The sequence below is a fragment of the Stegostoma tigrinum genome, chromosome 36 (genome assembly GCF_030684315.1).
Source record: "Stegostoma tigrinum isolate sSteTig4 chromosome 36, sSteTig4.hap1, whole genome shotgun sequence".
Taxonomy (NCBI): Eukaryota; Metazoa; Chordata; class Chondrichthyes; order Orectolobiformes; family Stegostomatidae; genus Stegostoma; species Stegostoma tigrinum.
The window spans coordinates 19355681-19376253 of record NC_081389.1 but is presented as its reverse complement, the minus strand read 5'-3'; the positions used below and the strand labels follow the sequence as shown (position 1 = coordinate 19376253).

General features: G+C 40.8%; 1 protein-coding gene across 1 annotated transcript in view; it reads left to right on the top strand.

Annotated features, from left to right (window-relative positions):
• etfa (electron transfer flavoprotein subunit alpha) overlaps positions 1 to 20573 on the top strand; it is a 60555-nt gene that overhangs the window by 33137 nt on the left and 6845 nt on the right. The window contains exon 10 of the mRNA XM_048520606.2: positions 13527 to 13592. Coding sequence (XP_048376563.1) covers positions 13527 to 13592 — 66 coding nt within the window. The remainder of the gene's footprint in view (positions 1 to 13526; positions 13593 to 20573) is intronic.

The following is a 20573-nucleotide window of genomic DNA, read 5'->3' as shown; positions in this document are numbered from 1 at the left end:
ATGTGTCACATTCCCAAGGGACAGGGAACATCGAAATATATGCTTTTTGAATAAGTGCCATTTAATGAATTGTGTGGCTTCCCAAATCCATGATTCGCCCACTGGAAAGAAGTTTTACATTGTTCAGGATATTTTTCACAGTTTGACTGCTGCTCAGATGATAAGAGATTAATCCCCTCCTCCTCACGAACCACCCCACCAACCTCCAAATCCAACACATCATCCTCCGACATTTCCGCCATCTGCAATCTGACCCCACTACCAAGGACATTTTTCCCTCCCCACCCTTATCTGCTTTCCGGAGGGACTACTCTCTCCATGACTCCCTTGCCCATTCCACACTCCCCTCCAGCCCCACCACACCCGGCACTTTTCCCTGCGACCAAAGCAAGTGCTACACCTGCCCCTATACCTCCCCCCTCACCACCATCCCAAGCCCTAAGAAGACTTTTCACATCAAACAGATGTTCACCTGCACATCTGTTAATGTGATATAGTGCATCCACTGTTCCCGTTGTGGCCTCCTGTACATTGGGGAAACCAAGCGGAGGCTTGGGGAGTGCTTCATGAAACACCTACACTCAGTTCGCAACAAACAACCGCACCTCCCAGTTGTGAACCATTTCAACTCCACTGCCCCCCCCCGCACACGCCCCAACCCCCCCACACACACTCTCTCTCACTCTCTTTGGATGACATGTCCATCCTGGGCCTCCTGCATTACCACGATAAGATGCAGGAACAGCATCTCATATTTCGCTTGGGAACCCTGCAGCCCAAGGGTATCAATGTGGACTTCACAAGCTTCAAAATCTCCCCTCCCCCAACTACATCCCAAAACCAGCCCAGCTAGTCCCCGCATCCCTAACCATTCCTCTCACCTCATGCCCCACCCCCATCTCCTACCCATTTGACTCATCCCACCTCCTCGACCTGTCCGTCCTCCCTGGACTGACCTATCCCCTCCCTAATTCCCCACCTGCATTCACTTTCACTAGCTCTAACCCCGCCTCTTTGACCTGTGTGTCTCCTCTCACCCTATCGTCTCCTTTATCCATCTTCTATCCGCTTCCCCCTCCCCCATTACTGAAGAAGGGTCTCGACCCGCAACGTCAATTTTCCTGTTCCTCTGATGCTGCTTGGCCTGCTGTGTCATCCACCTTCACACCATGTTATCACTAATTAAGCAAAACTGTTTGGATCCAAACTGAAAGACCTTCCTCTCTCCCCAGCCCCAATCCTCCTCTTTCCTTGGGTCACTGCGCTTTACCTCCTAGAGTTACAAATCTAAAAGTCTTGTTAGAAACTGGGTACTAGTCTGAAGTGAGATTTGAATGATTCCTAGAAAGTGAACAAGTAGACAGACCCATGGATCCAACTTCCAGCTATGGATGAATAGATCCACTGTTTTGTGATATCTCAGGAGAGTAGAAGGCTGAGATAATGAATCCTGACAGAAATTCTGTGTGGAGCCCGAAAGCAAACTGATGTCCCTCCCAATCCACACACCATCCTAACTTGTGATTGTATCACCATTCTTTCACTCTTGCTTGATCAGAACCCTGGAACTCCCTCTTAACATTGCACCGTATTTCCTAAGGACAGCAGCAGTTCAAAAAGGCAACTCAACCTTCCCTCCAGGGCAATTAGGGATGGGCAATAAATGGTGGTCTTGCCAGTGATAGCCATATTCCATGACCAAGGAACAAAAATAATTCTAGTGGGGAAGAGTTCAGGGGAAATGTTTGAACAAGTTGCTCCCTTTGATAGGGCCTCCAATAGCGATTAAGAAAGTGTTCTCTTCATCCATCTCTCGACTCGAACAAGGCCAGTTAATGTAAGTATCTATGTTTCATCACTGCAGACGTGAAAGACAGGTTCTGTGAGGCAGTTAACACTGCTGTCAATATGTTCCTCAAGTCAGGACATCTTTAGCTTCAACTTGAATGTGAACCAGAAGGCATGCCTTGGATGTCATGGCATGTGAAAGAAAACCCAAGAAAGGAGAGAGCCTGCTTGAGCCTTGCTGCTCTGTGCGCATTGTGGAACATGCTAATTTGCTTAATGAACGTACACTTCGCATTAAGCCAGTATTGTCTGTTTTGGCTCGATGACATTCTTCAGATGGATAATGGCCTTATACCTGACACCTTTCTGTATGCTAAACTAGCTGCTCATCATAACCATTAGGGAGTTATTGCTTCTGCTTCAAGGGCACCTGCAAATAAGATATGAAGGTGGTGGACCATGATGATGACAGCTACGACCACTGGAAGCTAACTGTTTAGAAGGACACTGAAAGGGACCAGTGGAAAGAAAAAGCTCAGTTGGCTGAGAACAGGGTCCAGAGAAAACAGAGGCTAGCAAATCGTGCGCTGCATTTCCCACTGCCATGCCTGAATGCAGCTCCTGAGCCAACCAGATAATCCGAATGTCCAGTCACATGAATTGGGAGTAGGCATTGGCCATTTTGCCTGCGCTGTCATTCACCAAGATCATGTTTAATCTGCTTGTGACCTCAACTTCATGTTCCATTTACCCCCAAGAACCGTAGATTCTTGACTAACGAGTGGATCAGTCTGCCTCTTCTTTAAATATATTCAATGACACTATCTCCACAGCTGTCTGTAAAGAGAATTCCAAAAACAACTGAGTGAAAATTTCCTCCATCTCGGTTTTAAATGCGACACCTGATGTGTTTAAACTGTCAACTAGTTCAGATCTCAGCCATAAGCAGAAATACCCTGTCAGCATCTGAACTTTCAAGTCTGGTCAGAGTCTTGTATGTCTCAGTGAGATCACCTCTCATTCTTATGAATATGAATGGGCGCTGACACAGCTTTCCCCACAAAATAATCCTTTCATCTCCACTATCAGTTGAATAAACCTTCTCTGAACTGCCTCTACAGCACTGCTGTTTTTGTTGAAAATAAGGAGACTATATGTGGTACTGCAGATCTGGCTTACATATGCTGTTTACAGCATTCCGCTTCCAAATAAATTCTGCACCTGTGTGCAGACATTTCATGAGTTATATACCAGGACACCCAGAATCTTATGTACCTTAGAGGTTTTTTTCATTTACTCATATGAAATAGCTGCCCTTGAGAAGGTGGTGGTGAGCTGCCTTCTTGAACCACTGCAGTCCATGTGTTGTCAGTTGACCCACAATGTCCTGAGGGAGAGAATTCCAGAATTTTGACCCAGTTACAGTGAAGGAATGTTTCTAAGTCAGGATGGTGATTAGCTTGGAGGGGACCTCGCAGGTTATGATGTTCCCATGTATCTGCTGCCATTGTCTTTCTAGATGGAAGTGGTTGAGGGTTTGGAAGGTGCTGTCTGAGGATCTTTGCATGTTGTAAATGATACACTGCATCTACTGAGCTTCGGTAGTGAAGGGAGTGGATGTTTGTGGATGTGGCGCAACTCAACTGGGCTGCTTTGGCTTGGATGATGTTGTATTTCTGTTGGAGCGGCACCTGTCCTGACGTGTGCCTTGTAGATGGTAGACAGGCTTTGGGGAGTTAGGAGCTAAGTACTTGCTGAAGTATTTCTAGCTTCTGACCTGCTCTTGTAGCCACTGAGTCCAGGTGAGTTTAATGGTCAATAGTAATCCCCCAGGATATCGATATTAGGGGTTTCAGTGATGGTAACACCCTTGAATGACAAGGGGTGGTTAGATAATCACTCATTGGAGATGCTCATTGCCTGGCTCCTATGTGATGTGATATTACTTGCCACTTGTCTGCCCAACCCTGGATATTGTGCAGAACATATTTCATTTGAACATGAACTGCTTCAGTTCCTGAGGAGTTAGGAATGGTGCTGAACATTATGCAATCATCGGTGAATATCCCCACTTCTGACCCTATGATGGAGGGAAGGTCATCAAAAAAGTAGCTGAAGATGGTCGGGCCTAGGACACTAATCGAAGGTACTCCTTAGCTCTAGGTCATCACTGCAGAAGACTGACTACAACAGCCACAATCATCTTCCTATGTGCAGGTATGATTCCAACCAGCCGGAATGTTGAGACTAGTGTTGAGACATGCCCAGTAAGCCAGAGAGGAGATGACACTCCAAATGCTGCAAAGAAATAAGGAAACATTCATTTACCAGATCAAGAAATGGATTTTCAACTACTTAAAGAGGAAAGCAGCTCAGAAATGAGTATGGGACATCCAGATGATGTTTGAACTCCACAATGTGAAGGTATGAGCTGTAGGTAGAAAGAGACTTCTCTTCCTTTACATTTTGAGGACTTTGTACTAATCTTCAGTCATTGAATTCACCAGGAAGATTTGAATTAAGGTACAGCAAACTACAGTGAGATTGCCTTCTGCAGTTGTGCGCTACCCTATACATAACATACACAAAGGTACTTTATATAGCTCTATTGTGAAGGTGATTGTGGAGTTCTGTCTGCTGACCTCAATGTCTATCCTTTAACAATCAATATAAACAGGTTCTCTATTTATTTAGTTGCCTACGTTCCAGCAAGGACTGCACTTGAAATACTTAGTTGGCTGTCAAATGCTTGGAAACGCCCTGAGGCCATGAAAGATGCTATATAAATTTTCTTTCGACCTACAGTTTGTTCCCAATGTTGAGAGTCAACGCAGCGATGCAATGTAGTGTGACTTTCTACTCTACCCTGAGAGCATTTCATGCACTCTCTTACAGTAGTGACTGCTGTCTGTTTACATTGATTATGCAAAAGAAATCATGTTTGAAAGTTAGGGGACAGTTTGATATTGACGATCCACAGGTATGAGAATTGAGACTGTCCATTGAGTAGGTGACTGGACCAGTATTTTCCACAGCACTGCAACATTGCCTCCACCACCACTGCAAACACGCACACCTCCCTGAGTTGTAGATTGATTGATAGGAATAGATGGAGATCCCAAATCCTTGAATGATCATTATAGTGGTGCTGCGCAAATTGAGGAAAGTATTGCCTGCTTAAATGGTTTGAAGTAACATTTGGCAGTGTGGCACAGTGCACTGCTTTAAATATTGTCATTGCATCTTCAGAGAGCGAACATATCTGACTGAGGTAAGACCTTCACAGCAGCCTGTGCAACTAGTCAGTATCCTTGTGTTCTAACACCTAACCCTTTTGTTCCAAACTTTTGGAATTTTTGCGGAAACAAAAACGGAAATTGCTGGAAAGGTTCAGCAGGTCTGGTAGTAACTGTAAAGAAAATATCAGAATTAATGTTTCGGGTCCGGTGACCCTTCCTCAGAACAGTCTGCTTTTGAGGAAGGGTCACTGGACCCAAAACGTTAACAAAGAAAGTGGAGTCACTGGCAAATGCAGATAGCTTTGAGAATGTTGGTCAAGCTTGGAAAACCGTATTGCTTTCCGTGTTATGTCTTTATTAAGAACAAATTCTTCAGTAATGCTCTGCTGAAATCTTCAATGTTTATATGCAGCTGGGACTTCTTACCAGCAACTTCTCCAGCAAGCCTCCTGCTTTTCCTTAAATTCTCTCCATATTGACAGACATTTTGACATTGCAATATCTGGTCTAGCTTTTAACTCTACGAGAGCTCTGTTCACAAATTGATGCTGTGCTCCTTTGGGGTTTGTGCAGAAACATTAAATCACCCTGAAATATTCATGTGAGAGTGCATTTAGCTGAGACAAATTTATGTGCTGCTCCCTGGAGGGCAGAAGGAAACAGTACGGGGCCTTGCACTCCACCAGACACCCGAAGCACTCATCTTAAGGGTAATTACATGGCCTGCTTGATCAAAGCCAGAGAAAATCATCTCAGCAGTGGGATGCAATAAGTGCTGATGTGGTGTGGCTTAGATTCTCTCCATCTGTTTAACTGAACATGGATGTGTCTAAGAATTTATTCAAACAATAGTAGAAAAATTAGTATAAAGAAGTAGTAATTTTTAAAGTATTGTTTTAAAGTATAAATTTTTTTAAAAAGTAATTTTTCTCCCAATTTCATGCCTTTCACGTTACTTAATAAAGTATTGGGGAAAACTTTTCCTTGTGACAGGTAGACTTAAAAATGTGTTACAACAATTGTCTTTGGTGTTTTTCCATCATTTTGAAAGGGACAGAATTCTAAAGTGCTTTTGGTAATTGTTGTTTAGGAAGTTGATCGAATGTTAAATGACCGGTTTGAACTAAAATTAATAAAACTTGAACTATCTACAAACTTATTTTGTGTCACTCTGTATGTCTTCAGTACGTCACTCCATCTCGCAAAACTAGATGTTAATTTATTCACTTTCATGTTAAATGGTGGCTTGGACAATGGACAAAGAACATAGAACAGTCCACAGAATAGGCTCTTTGGCCCACAATGTTGTGCCGACCTATTATCCTACTAATATTAATCTACTCTGCATAGCCTACATTTTACTGTTCTCCATGTGCCTATCCAAGAGTTGTTTAAAAGTCTCTAAAAGACAGATTGAAGTTTATCTAATTTGCAAAACAATCCATTTATCTTTACTATTTAATTGTCTTCTCTTTGTTTGAAAGGATCAGTTGGTAAGCCTAATATGGTACTTTAAACTCTTACCCAAGCAGGGCCATACCTGTGGTTCCTATAGCAATCTTAGTCCTTTGAAGTAAACAGCCTCTCTAGCTTAGTGGAGTTTTGTGTCTGGCATTGGGGTTTCTGATGTTATTTCATTCTCCCTTCAAGTTCCAGGAAAATCAAATTTAACCAGGTGCGAAGTCTTCTCCCTAGTAGCAATTCTGCTGGAGCTATCCATAAGATATAGGAGTAGAAATTAGGCCATTCAGCCCATTGAGCCTACTCTGCCATTCAATCTGGTAAGTTTCTCAATCCCATTCTCCTGCAAGCCTTGATCCTTTGACAATCAAGACCCTATCTATATCTCTCTTAAATGTACTTAATGACCTTGCCTCCACAGCCTTCTGTGGCAGCGAGTTCCATAGGTTCACCAGTCTCTGGTTGAAGAAGTTTCTCCTTATCTCTGTTTTAAAAGGTCTTCCCTTTACTCTCAGGCTGTGCCCTCGGGTCCTCTCCTACCAATGGAAACATCTTCCCAACATCCGCGTCGTTTGTCCAGGCCATTCAATATTCTGTAAGTTTCAATTAGATGCCCCCTCATCCTTCTAAACTCCAATGAGTATAGTCTGAGTCCTCAAACAATCCTCATATGTTAAGCTTTTTTTTTCCTGGGACCATTCTCATGAACCTCCTCTGAACCCGCTCCAGGGCCAGTACATCATTCTTGAGATATGGGGCCCAAAATTGCACACAGTACTCCAAATTTGGCTGACCAGAGCCTTATAGAGCCTCAGAAGTACATCCTGCTTTTATATTCAAGTCCTGTCAAAATAAATACCAACATTGCATTTGCGTTTTTTACTACTCACTCAACCTACAAGTTTACCTTGAGAGAATCCGGACTAGAACTCTCTTTGCACTTCACATTTCTGAATTTTCTTCCTGTTTAGCAAATAGTTCATGCCTATTCTTCTTACCAAAGTGCATGACCTCACACATTCCCACATTGTGCTCCATCTGCTACTTCTTTGCCACTCTCCTAACCTGTCTTAATCCTTCTGCAGCTTCCCCGCCTCCTCAATACTACCTGTTCCTCCACAATTTTTGTATCATCTGCAAACGTAGCCAGAATGCCCTCAGTTCTTTCACCTAGATCTTTAATGTACAAAGCGAAAAGTTGTGGTCCCAACACTGACTCTTGTGGAACACTATTTGTCACTGGCTGCCATTCTGAGAAAGACCCTTTAATCCCTGCTGTCTGGCAGAAGGCAATTGTCTATCCATGCTAGCACCTTTTCTCTCACACCAGGGTCCCTTATCTTACGCAGCAGCCTCCTGTGTGGTACTTTGTCAAAGGCCTTCTTGAAGTCTAATTAGACAACATCATTGGCTGTCCTTGGTTTAACTTGATCATTACTTCCTCAAAAAATTCCAGCATATTTATCAGGAATGACCTACCCTTGACGAAGCCCAAATCTCATCCTTCATGACAAACTCCAAAATCTTAACCACGACTGAGGTTAGGCTAATTGGCCTGTCATTTTCCGTCTTTGCCTTACTTCCTTTTTAAACAGGGGTGTCACGTTAGCAATTTTTCAGTCCGCTGGGACCTTCCCTGACTGTAGTGATTCCTGAAAGATCAGCACTAATGCCTCCACTATCTCTTCAACAGTCCCCTTAATAATTCTGGGATGTAGTCCATCTCATCCAAAGTACTTCTCCATCTTTGGGTCATTCAGTTTTTCTAGCGCCTTCTTTTTGGTGGTGGTCATCATGCTCAGGTCTGTCCCCTGTCTCTCTTGAATTTTTGGGATATTACTCATGTCTTCCACTGTGAAGATTGATGCAAAGTAATTATTCAGTTCCTCAGCCTTTCTATGTTCCCTACTACTATCACTCCAGAGTCATTTTCCAGCGATCCAATGTCCCCTTTTGCCTCTCTTCTGCCCTTTATATATCTAAAGAAGCTCCTACAGTCTTTCTTTTATACTACTGGCTAGCTTACCTTCTTATTTAATCTCTGTACTTATTTCTATTTTTGTTGCCCTTTGTTTGTTTTTGTAAGCTTTCCAATCGTCTGACTTCTCACTGCCATTTGCCATCTTTATATGCTTTCTGTTTTGCTTTTATGCTGTTCCTGACTTTTCTTGTTGTCTCATGACTTCTCATGGTTGTCTTGTCTACCCTTTGGTGTACTTTTCTTTAGGGATGAATTTTTGCTGTGTCTCCTGAAATGTTCCCAGAAACTCATGCCATTGCTGTTCCCCTGTCTTTCCTGCTAGGTTTCTCTCCCAGTCAATTCTGCCCAGCTCCTCCCTCATGCCTCTGTGGTTGTCTTTATTCAGGTCCAGTTACCTCTGATTCTATCTTCCCTTTCTCAAACTTCAAACTTCAAGGTAAATTCAATCATATTATGAACACTTAAGGATTCCTTCACCTGTAGCTCCCTTATCAAGTCTACCTGATTACACAACACTAAATCCAGTATTGCCTATTCCCTAGTGGGCTCCACCATAAGGTGCTCCAAAAAGCCATCTTGTAGACATTCTACAAATTCCTTTTCTTGCAATCCACTATCAACCCGATTTTCCCAGTCCACCTGCATATTAAAATCCCCCATGATCACTGTACTTTGCCTGCCTTACACATCTTTTCTACCTCCTGGTGTATCTTGCACTCCAGCTCCTAACTGCAGTTTGGAGGCCTGTACATAACTCCAACTATAGTTTTTTTAACCTTTGTGGTTCCTCAGTGCTACCCACATAGTTTCTATGCGATCTGACCCTACTTAGTTTCTTACTATTGATATAATTTCATTTCTTACTAATAAGGCAATCCCCCACCTGCCTATCTTTTCAATAGGATGTTAGGGTAGCACAGTAGCTCAGTGGTTAGCACTGCTGCCTCACAGCACCAATGACCCAGGTTTGATTCCAGCCTCGTTGGACTGTCTGTGTGGAGTTTTGCACATTCTCTCTGCATCTGGGTGGGTTTCGTCCAGGTGCTCCACTTACCTCTCTCAGTTCAAAGTTATGCAGGTTAGGTTAATTGACTGTGCTAAATTACCCATAGTGTCTAGGGTCGGAAATTCAAGGATAGAATAGGGGATGGGATGCTCTTCTGAGTGTCAGTGTGGACTGGATCGGTCAAATGACCTGCTTCCACGCTATAGGGATTCTGTGTATACCCTTGAATATTCAGCTCCAAATCTGGATCCCCTTGCAGCCATGTTTCTGAGAAGCCTGCCTGCCAATTTTGGTGTACACCACAAGCTCATTTACCTTGTTCTTTATACTGCGTGCATTCAGAAATAACACCTTCAGTCCTGCATTAACCTCTTTTCATTGTCATTCATTTGTCCAGGGTGCTTGAAGTTTGATTCCTAACCCTTTCCAAACAATGTCATATTCGTGCCTGTACTTGAGATTTTAATAACCTCTCTAGAGTTCTCCTTCCCTGTCATTTCTTTCATATTTTTCCACTCAGTTGAATCTACCCCTACAGATGTTAACCTGCTGCTTTTTTTCCGCATTTCCTCGAACAACCAGTACTTGCTGCAGATGTGGTCACTGCAGCTCGCAATGGGATCAGCCACCTCCCACATCATACAGCTGCAACATGCCACCTGTCCAGCCATCTCTACTTTGTTAAATACTTTATTAATTTGTATAATTTTTAAAGTAATGAGTTAATTAAATTTATTGATACTTCTTTGCTATATTCTTTTTTTCAAATTTAGTACAGATTTCCTGACAGCCCACCAGGTCACAGCCTTACTGTTAAGTCACTCCAGTTTCTTTTTGCAGCTACAGTGCCCCAAGCTCCAGTCATTTTATAATTGCCTCTGCTCTGCTGCCTCCCCCCTCTGACAGCTTCCTGCCGACTAGCACACATCCCTGTAGTTGCGTGAGGGGTGCTCCTATAATCAAATGTGAACCGGGGCAATTTGGTATCTTGTGAAGCTGTAGATTGTTTCTTTAAGTTTCCTTCAGAGTTTGGACTGTTCTTTCTGTCAGATCATTGATGATGATGGATGGTATGGCGATGTCCTTGTATGTGGAATAGGAAATACTCAAGTTTCCCTCTGGTAAATGATGGCCCGTTATCTATGGCCAAGACTTCATGACAATTTCCAAGACTGATCCCATTTTAGGAGGTGATGCAAAGGTTCCAGGATGGAGGCCAGATTATGTATGAGCTTTTTGTGATAATTCATTAGCCCAAGGAAAGACCTGAGTTGTGGTACAGATGTGGGACCCGTGTTATCTTTGATCGTCCTCGGTTTATCTTCCAGTGGATGTAACCCTGTCTTGTTGACTCTGTAGCCCAAGTAAGTCACTTGGGGTGCTTGGAGCACACATGTTCCCCTTCTAAAGCTTATGCCCATCTGGGAAAAACATCTAAGGACAATATCCAAGCCCTCTAAGTGCTCCTTATTGGTTTTCCCTGTTATTAGCACATCATCTAAATAAATGGCAGCCCGTGGTAGACCTTGTATAATGTTCTCAAGGTGAAAGCTGACGATAGCCCAGACAGCAGTCTTTTATATTGGTACAAATCCTTGTGGTATGAAATTGTAACATTCTTCTGGGAATGCCCATCGAATGGCAGTAGCAAGTATACATGGCTAATGTCCAGCTTTGTGAAAGACAGCACCGCATCCCTGTCCCCCACTGCCAGCTTTGTGTATAAATCCTCTATGTGAGGGGTTGGGTATTTATCCAGCTGCAAAAAGCAGATTACAGTTTTTTAAAAGTCTCCACAAAGGTGAACCGAACTGTCAGACTTCACAGTTGGAATGACGGGTGCTGCTTATTCGCAAACTGGACTGGTTTGATGATTCAGAGATAATGGGAACTGCAGATGCTGGAGAATTCCAAGATAATAAAATGTGAGGCTGGATGAACACAGCAGGCCAAGCAGCATCTCAGGAGCACAAAAGCTGACGTTTCGGGCCTAGACCCTTCATCAGAGAGGGGGATGGGGAGAGGGAACTGGAATAAATAGGGAGAGAGGGGGAGGCGGACCGAAGATGGAGAGTAAAGAAGATAGGTGGAGAGAGTGTAGGTGGGGAGGTAGGGAGGGGATAGGTCAGTCCAGGGAAGACGGACAGGTCAAGGAGGTGGGATGAGGTTAGTAGGTAGCTGGGGGTGCGGCTTGGGGTGGGAGGAAGGGATGGGTGAGAGGAAGAACCGGTTAGGGAGGCAGAGACAGGTTGGACTGGTATTGGGATGCAGTGGGTGGGGGGGAAGAGCTGGGCTGGTTGTGTGGTGCAGTGGGGGGAGGGGACGAATTGGGCTGGTTTAGGGATGCAGTAGGAGAAGGGGAGATTTTGAAACTGGTGAAGTCCACATTGATACCTTTTCCTCCACTTTCCAGATGTCACCCATCTTCCCTTTTACTCCTGTATAATCAGGTAGTCTTAAGTCAATCCTATCACCCTTATCTCATATCAGGACTTTGATCTGCAACTTCCCGGGCTTGAATAGGGCAAGTACTCAGAGAAATGCATTTCGTATTTTGTTTCTGTGTATGTATTGTGATGGATTAAAACATTCATAATATCTAGAGATCAGATAATGCTTCCAATTGAAAACATTCTTTCTTCTGACCACTTTCTCACTTTTAATCTAAAAGCACTTAACATGATGCAATTGTTTGACATTTTTGTGACTTTAGACAAGTGTTTAGAATAATATTTTCTGAATAACTGATAATATATTTAGTGTTATTGACACAATTTTGTTTTATATTGTCAATTCCTGTTCTAATTTTCTTTTATACAAAGCAGTCTGTTGGTATAACTTGTCTTTAAATTCAAATTTAGTTTGATTTTGATGGAATTTGAGACTTCACTAAAAATACTAAGTGGCGTATTTTATGTTTCTTCTGATGGATTTTGATTGAGTAGACAAAGGAGGTTGGTTTTGTCTCACGGTGAGATCGGTAACCAGAAGGTACAGATTTAAAACAATTGGCAAGAAGTACCAGAAGTGGGTGGGAGATGAGAAGTTTTAAAGGTATTTGGTGATTTTGTTACAATCTGGAATATGCTACCTACAACTGTGGTAGAATAGATTTGCAACTGGATTTGGATAAGTACTTGAAGAAAAAAACGCATGCTACAGGACAAGTGTGGGAGACCGGAACTGCTTTGGTTAATTCTTTCTGAATTTACTGTGATTATAAGCAAATGCAAATTGCAGTCTCATTTGAAATGATATGACATTTCGGTTGATAATATTTCCAATTCCTGACATATGCTAAATAGAAAAACTTAACAGAATCTAGTCACCACACATCCTTTTGATTTTAAAAGCCCAAATAGTCCAAGAATATGTTGAAGCCGAGATCTGTATCTGATATAAAGATCCTGTTGACTGAACCAATACAAGTCTGAACTTTGTAATTTCCTTTAAGTCTTTAATTTTGTCATTCCTTGAAAGCATCTCTACCAGAAATCATTTTGTTTGAAGTACCTTCAGCTTATCTGACTTTATTCAGACTGACTGAGAAGGCAGACTGATAGATAAGTACTGAAGTACATAGCACATATCAACAAGTTTTACCTCAGACAAGATTGGAACCATTAAACAACTTGCATTTATATAGAGCCTTTAGTGTATTTAGACATCAAATGTACTTCAGGAGTACTGTCAGAAAAATATTGGCAGTTACATAAGGAGATATTATCATACCAAAAGCTTAGTTGAAGAGGTTTTGAGGACTGACTTACAGGAGGAGTGAGGGGCATATGGGGGATTGGGGAGTGCATTTCAAAACTTTAGCCCTAGGTAGCTGAAGGCACGACTGCAACTGCCAGTGGTGGAATGAAGGAACTCACGGTTGCAAAGAAGTCAGGATTGCAAGGGCACATTGATATGGAATGTTTGTAATTATGTGTTATAGAAAGTATACTGAAAACCATAGTTACTGTAGAAATATTTAAGACCAAAGGATGCTGTTGTTGTTTGGTTTTTATAGTGCTAACAAATGCTTTCTTCTTTAACTTCATAGGAGTTGTATATTGCTGTTGGAATTTCAGGAGCAATACAGCATCTGGCAGGAATGAAGGACAGTAAGGTATTTCAAACAGAACCTCTTCTTTTAATGTTTGTTCTTGGAATGAATGTTCAAAATTGGGGGGCTATGTAGTGGGGGTTGGTGGGGTGGGGGTGTTGTGTGAAGTTGTGTCTTCTCACGCTTTAAGGATAGTATAATGTGATGGTTGTTAACTTGGCTAATCCACATGATAAAAATTTTAATCCTGCCATGCTAGTTTCAGAATTTGAATTTAAAGTAAAATTTGGAAGTTAAAAACTTAGCGTCAAAGTGACTACTTAACAGCCTGACGTAAATATCCAGCGTCAGAGATAATGGGAACTGCAGATGCTGGAGATTCCAAGATAATAAAATGTGAGGCTGGATGAACACAGCAGGCCAAGCAGCATCTCAGGAGCACAAAAGCTGACGTTTCGGGCCTAGACCCTTCAATATCCAGCGTGTTCACCAATATGCTTAGGGGAGAAGAACTGCTATTCTTAACTGACCTGGCTTATTTTCTGCCTTCAGTCCCATTGAGTAGACTGCAGCTGGCCTTGATAATAGATTCACTGCAACTTTCTTTAGGATAGCTAGGGATATCAGTTTTACCAATGTTTCCTACATACAGAGACTGAATAATTTTATTTTAAAGGTGTTTTGACTAACTATAGATGTAACAGTAAAATACTATGTAAAAAATTAATGTGAGGAGATGGTGGCATAGTGGTGATGTCACTGAATGAGTATTCCACAGCACATGTAAATGTTTTGTGTTTATTTTCTACCATGACAGCTGAAATAAAATCTAGAATCAAAATTAGGCCTTTACTCTCTGGAGTTTAGAAGAATGAGAGGAGATTTAATTGAGTTATATAAGATGGTAAAAGGGATTGAGACAGAAGATGTAGAGAGGATGTTTCTTTGTAGAGCAATCTAGAATGAGAGGCAACAATTTTACGATAAGGAATAGCAGATTTAAAACAGATGAGAATTACTACTCTAATGAATTGTCATGAATTGATGGAATTCAGTCACCCTGAGTGTGGTGGATGTAGGACACTAAATATATTTAAGTAAGATATTCTTATTTAGTAATGGATTGAAGGGTTATGGAGAGTGGGTAGTAAAGTGGAATTGAAACTGAGATGAGATTTGCCATTTTGGTGTTAAATGACAGGGTGGGCTTGAGGGGCTGAATTGCCTACTCCTGCTTTGGTTCTTTTAAAGAAGTCTAGTCTAATGGTGACCATGTGACAATTGCCAGTTGATGTAAAACCCATCTGGTTTCACTGACGTCCTTTAGGGAAGGAAATCTGCTGTTCCTATCTGGTCTTGCCTGTATGTCACTCTAGACCCACAGTGATGTGGTTTAGTCTCAACTGCTCTCTGGGAAATTAGGAATAGATGGTAAATGCTGACTTAGGCATTGACACCTACATCCCAAATCCGTTGGACAGTCAATAACATTAGTTAGCGAGTTTTGAGAAGATTTGTAGCTCAGGTTGAGGTTCTGGATGTGAGTTTGCTCGCTGAGCTGGAAGGTTAGTTTTCAGACGTTTCGTCACCATTCTAGGTAACATCCTCAGTGAGCCTCCGACGAAGCCTGAGAAGATTTGTAGCTCAGGTTGAGGTTCTGGATGTGAGTTTGCTCGCTGAGCTGGAAGGTTAGTTTTCAGACGTTTCGTCACCATTCTAGGTAACATCGTCAGTGAGCCTCCGACGAAGCCGGATGTTGCCTAGAATGGTGACGAAACGTCTGAAAACTAACCTTCCAGCCCAGCGAGCAAACTCACATCCAGAATAACATTAGTGTTGAACTGAAGTTGCAAAATAAGCCGGCCTGATTAAGGATGGTAGGATTAGATATGACTCCAAACCCACAGCAATGTAGTTCATGAAGGAATAAAAGAATAGACTTAAAGGCCAGACTCGTTTCTGTAGTGGTAAGCAAATCTTGATAAAAATATTCAGAAATGGTAAGAATTGAAATGAAATTGCTCATTTATTTCCGTTTTGGAGTTTTTCTGTTCTGAAGTAAAATGACTTCATTATATTTGAGCAGTAACCAGCTATTATGAAAATACTTTCTTCGTTATGACTAAAAGAGAAATAGGAAACAGGAATTTCTTATCAAACTGTTGCCATCTTATGTGCAATACCGCATCGCCTTTATTTTATTCTGTTTATCTTTTGAAAGTGCTTATGTTACAACCAAATTGCTATTTTGTGAACTCTGGTCCTTGATAACTTCTAAAGAATTGCCGTAACATCTTCCTTTCCAAGTAATGAAATTCCTGGTGCAATTCAGTGAGATTATATATTTCTTGTGATCCATTTGCTGTTGTACTGAGAACTGGTCACTGACCCTCTGATCTGTAGTAGTTTAATCTTTCACCTGGTCTGAATTACCATAGCCGCACAAAATAACCTGCCACAAAGGGCCTTGAAGTACAGTGGTAATGACCATGTCCTGAACCGAGAGACCTGAGTTAAAGTGCCACCTGCTCCAGAAGTACGTAACAACATCTTTGAATGGGTTGATTAGGAAAATTGGTTAAAATGTAAAATAACCTGCCAGGCTGGTTTGAATTCAAATGGCCATTAACTGTTATCTAATCTACAGTCTTTGTATCTGATCAAACTTAAAACTGTTGTGTAACAAAAGAGTAGGCTATTGAGCCCCTCAGTTTAGATCCTGGCTGACTTTCTCTTCAGCTTCATTTATTCACCTTTGCTCCATATCCCTAGGTACTCTTGCTTAACACAAAGTTTATTGATATCTGTCTTGTAAACTACAGTGAAAACAACATCCATGGTATTTTGTGAAACTAGTTTTGGGTTTTGTTGTTCTTGTATTTGAAATGTTTTTTAAACCTTCCTATGATACTAGTACTCCCAAAACTGTTTAAACCAGAGCAATTTTTCATAAGCGATAACATTTTCCCCTATCTCTGCAGTTTAATATTATAATTTGTAGTTAGTATGTTCATATACTGTTACTCATGGGTGTCTAGTTCAAATGGATACATGCACATTCCAAATGTGGCTGCATTATTAATGCACAGTCTCTTTGCAGTATAATGATTTTGTGCGAATTCAGCATCTGAGGTCCTTGTTAATAAGTATTGCTTCTAGTTTTAATATAAAAGTTGAGTGAATTTATTTAGTTTAAAGATCTGTCAAATGAATTCAGCATAACAATGTACAAGATGAACTATGCACAGAATCTTCCACAAAGATCACTACTGTTTAGTTATTTGAGGCCATTAACCTTCCTGTTTGGAAACTTGCCATAAAAAAGTGTTAGCTGGTATGGAGGGATTGAAATGGTTTTAAAAATAGTTTTCAAGCGACTGCACTTTGTTAAAACTTCAATGCTGGAAAATTTAAGCATTTATATTATTTTAAGGTTGTTATTAAAATACCATAGACACTGTATTCTTAATTGTGTGGCTGAATGATGTAGTATGTAACTGGATGATGTAGTACATAGCAATTACTCCTGGACAACATTCAGGATTGGGCTAATAACTGACTTAAACCTTCATGCCAGAAAAATGTCAGGCAATGACCACCTTCAGCATAGAGAATCTGATCATTTCTGCTTGACAATTAATGCCTAATTCTCCACTGTCAACATCCTGTGGATTACCATTAACTAAGAACACTACTGGTCTGGCTGTATAAATATTGTGACGACAAGAGCACACAATTTAGGAATTCTGAGATGAGTGACTCACCAGCAGATTTCTCAAAGCCTGTCCACCATCTACAAGGCACAAGTTTGGAGTGTGCTAGAATATTCTCATCTTGCCTAGATGAGTACAGTTCCAACAGTACTTGAGAAGCTTGAGTCCATCCAGGAGAAAATAGCTTGCATGATTTGAGCCTATCCATCACCTTGAATATTCACTACTTCAACAAACATTGGATGGTAGCAGCAGTAGGTACCATCTACAAAATGTACTGCAGCAACTTAAAAAGTCTCCCTTCTCAGAACCTTCTAAACAATGACAAAAACGGACATTGTTGGAAAATGTCACTGGACACCAAAACATTAATTCTGATTTCTGTCCACAGATGTTGCCAGATTTGCTGAACGTTTCCAGATGTTTCTGATTTTCAAGGATCCACAGATCTTTCATTTTCTTAATTGAACAGTAACCTCTGCCTCTGGAAGCATGGGGTCAGCAGATTCATAGGAACACCACTACCCTCCAAATCATACCCCCTACTGACTTGGTATTCTATTGCTGTTCCTTCACTGTCACTGGGGGGATGTCCTGGAAAACCTTACGCAGTTGTAGTGTGTTTGGACCTGCACCATATGTACTGCAGTGCTTTGAGTAATTCACTCACCACCACCCTTGAGGAAAGTGAGGCATGGACAACATTCTCATTTTGTGAAAGAATTCTAATAAAAAAATTGTTTCTGCTAGCAGGTCCAACAGGATTCCGGTTGTTGTGAAAGGAGAGAAACAAATTCTGCAAGAAATTGCACATTTTGAAAGTTTTGAGTTATTCAAAGATAACTGTTCTAGTGAAATTTCTGTTGAACTTTGTAGAATAAAATCAAAGGGTCAACAGCAGGTTTATGATTATGTTAATGGGAAAATCTTTCCTCATCATGTGATAGGAATGTAGACACTTGCGTCCATCATTTTACAACAAGTAGGATATTTCCCCTTTTAGTTTAGAGAATTTCAACTGGGTTGAGAAAATTTGGTTATAAAATAGAATTCTATCAGGTGTATTTTTTGAGAAGTAATTTCATTTTGTGGTGTCAAGGGTCAGTGTATGTAATCCAGTCAGATTGAGTTCAATGTAAACGCTTGTAATCTACCACTTCTAAAGCATAGGTGCTAAATTATAGAATAAGGCTATCATGTTGTAATGGTGTTACTTATAACTTTCAATTTGCATTCGGATGAGAGAGATGAGTTAACATTTTGAATAACATCCTTTATTAGAATACATGCCCATCTTTTAAATGCTTTTTCCTCTTTTTGGGTGGTAGCTGACTGACTGCATTTTCATTTTCTTGTCAGTCACTTTGCAAACAATTAAATGTATGAGCAATTATTTTCTTCTCTGTTCCATCTGTAAAGTTATGACAAGTGCTTTTAATTCTTGACCTTGTGCCTCTAGCACTAAATTTTCTGAGGCTAGCCTCGGTTTTGCAGATGCACTCTTTCATGCCCTGCACCAGAAATCTATGTACAAAATCCACGTTGGGCGTTTTAGTGTGGTAGTTACCCTAGCAATACTGTCACTGATGATACCTATTGGATAAGACATTAAATTGAGGCTTCATCTGACCCTCTGGTTTAGAGAAAATCCCAAGGCATAAATAAAGGGCAAAAGAATTCTTCCAAGATTTTTGAGCCAACTTTTTTCCCCATTTAACTTCATGAGGGAAAAAACTAGTCCTTTAGTACATTGCTTTTATTGTACCTTGATTTAAATTTTATTTCATCTCCATACAAGTAGGCACCTTCAACATATTTAAGCAATTGTGAAGCATTTTGAGATATTGCAAAGTTTTAAAAGGTGTTATGAATGTTTCTTTTGGTACTTTCTTTAAAAGATTAATAATTGACCAAGTTAGATGCAACATGGTTCCCGTTGTAATGCCCATGTAATGCATGTGTCCTTGGCTCATTCTGTTGTGTCATAGAACAATTTTTAAAAAGATTTGTTTTCCCTCAGTGTAGATAATGTGACTCAAGCAACCGCTGCCACATTACATATTAGAAATCTATACTACTGTAAATCTTTGCTGATGAGAATACCATTTTGTTGACAGACAAGTAGGTAAATTAATCCCTCTTTATTTAACATGAAACAGATTTTCAAATGGCGAAATGCATTTTGCTTTTTTGCAGTCAGGAGTGGGAGCACAATAATTTTAGTTGTCATTTTAGTTTCAGGAAGTATGTTACCAATGATTTTCATGGCCCACATTTTTTCCCCAGTGCTCAAGTAATGTAGCAGATTATCCATAAGCCTATAAGGACATGTTCGACAGTAATAACCGTCATGTTGAAAACATGTTACTTCTGGGTGCCTGTTCTTGCCAGCATTTTCCCATTTGTGTTAATGTTTAATACACATTTACAGTAATTCTCCCTTTGTCAGTTTGTTATACTGTAATTACACCCTCCTACATGTGGAGGAACTGTAACACTAACACTGGAAGGAGGATATCGCTTATGTTGACCAGTTTAAATAGATGTTGGTATTTAAAACAAAGTGTAATGAGAATATAGGAATAAAGACAGGATGTACGACTTCAAACCGAGGACTGGACTACATTGAGATACTCAGTCAAATACTTCCAACCTCATCTAATCCAATTCAACATGGTCTTAACTCCCTGTGTACAATGTCACAGGAAGCCACCAGATGTATTTTAATTCTTGTAACCATGGTGACTGCCTCTAGAATAGGTTTTACCACAATGGACGTGAGCCGCATACTGATCTTGAACTCTTAAAATGTTCCAAAAGCAGGTGGAAATGCTTTAGTCCTTGTAATCTTTTATTTATCGCTTCATTTTCTGTATTGTGCATTTTGAAATGTAAGGAATCTTTGCTGGTTGATGTTTCTGTTTTCTAAGATTTGCTTTAAAATTATTTAAAACCCTAGGTGCATGGTTTCCAGAAACATTAAGTTAAAGTACAGTCATGTTTTGGAGAAGTTACCACTTGGCCAGGTAGTAAAATACCTTGGCATTGAAAGTGAGCTTCTTTTATATTTACTAAACTTATCAAACAAGCAATAAATTGCGGATTTTATGGGGATTTTATGAAGGCCAGATCAGTGCGTCTGACAAAACTCACGTGTATAGGTTCAAGTCTAGATGCTACAGAAGTTGTCTGAGCTCAGCTGGAAAGAATAACGAATCTTTGCAGGTGATCAAAGGTGTGAAACGGTGTGAGCAAAGTGTCAACAGCTGAATAGCAAGTGAAGAGATGACCTATGATCTGATTAATTAAGGCAGAGAAATAATTACGATGT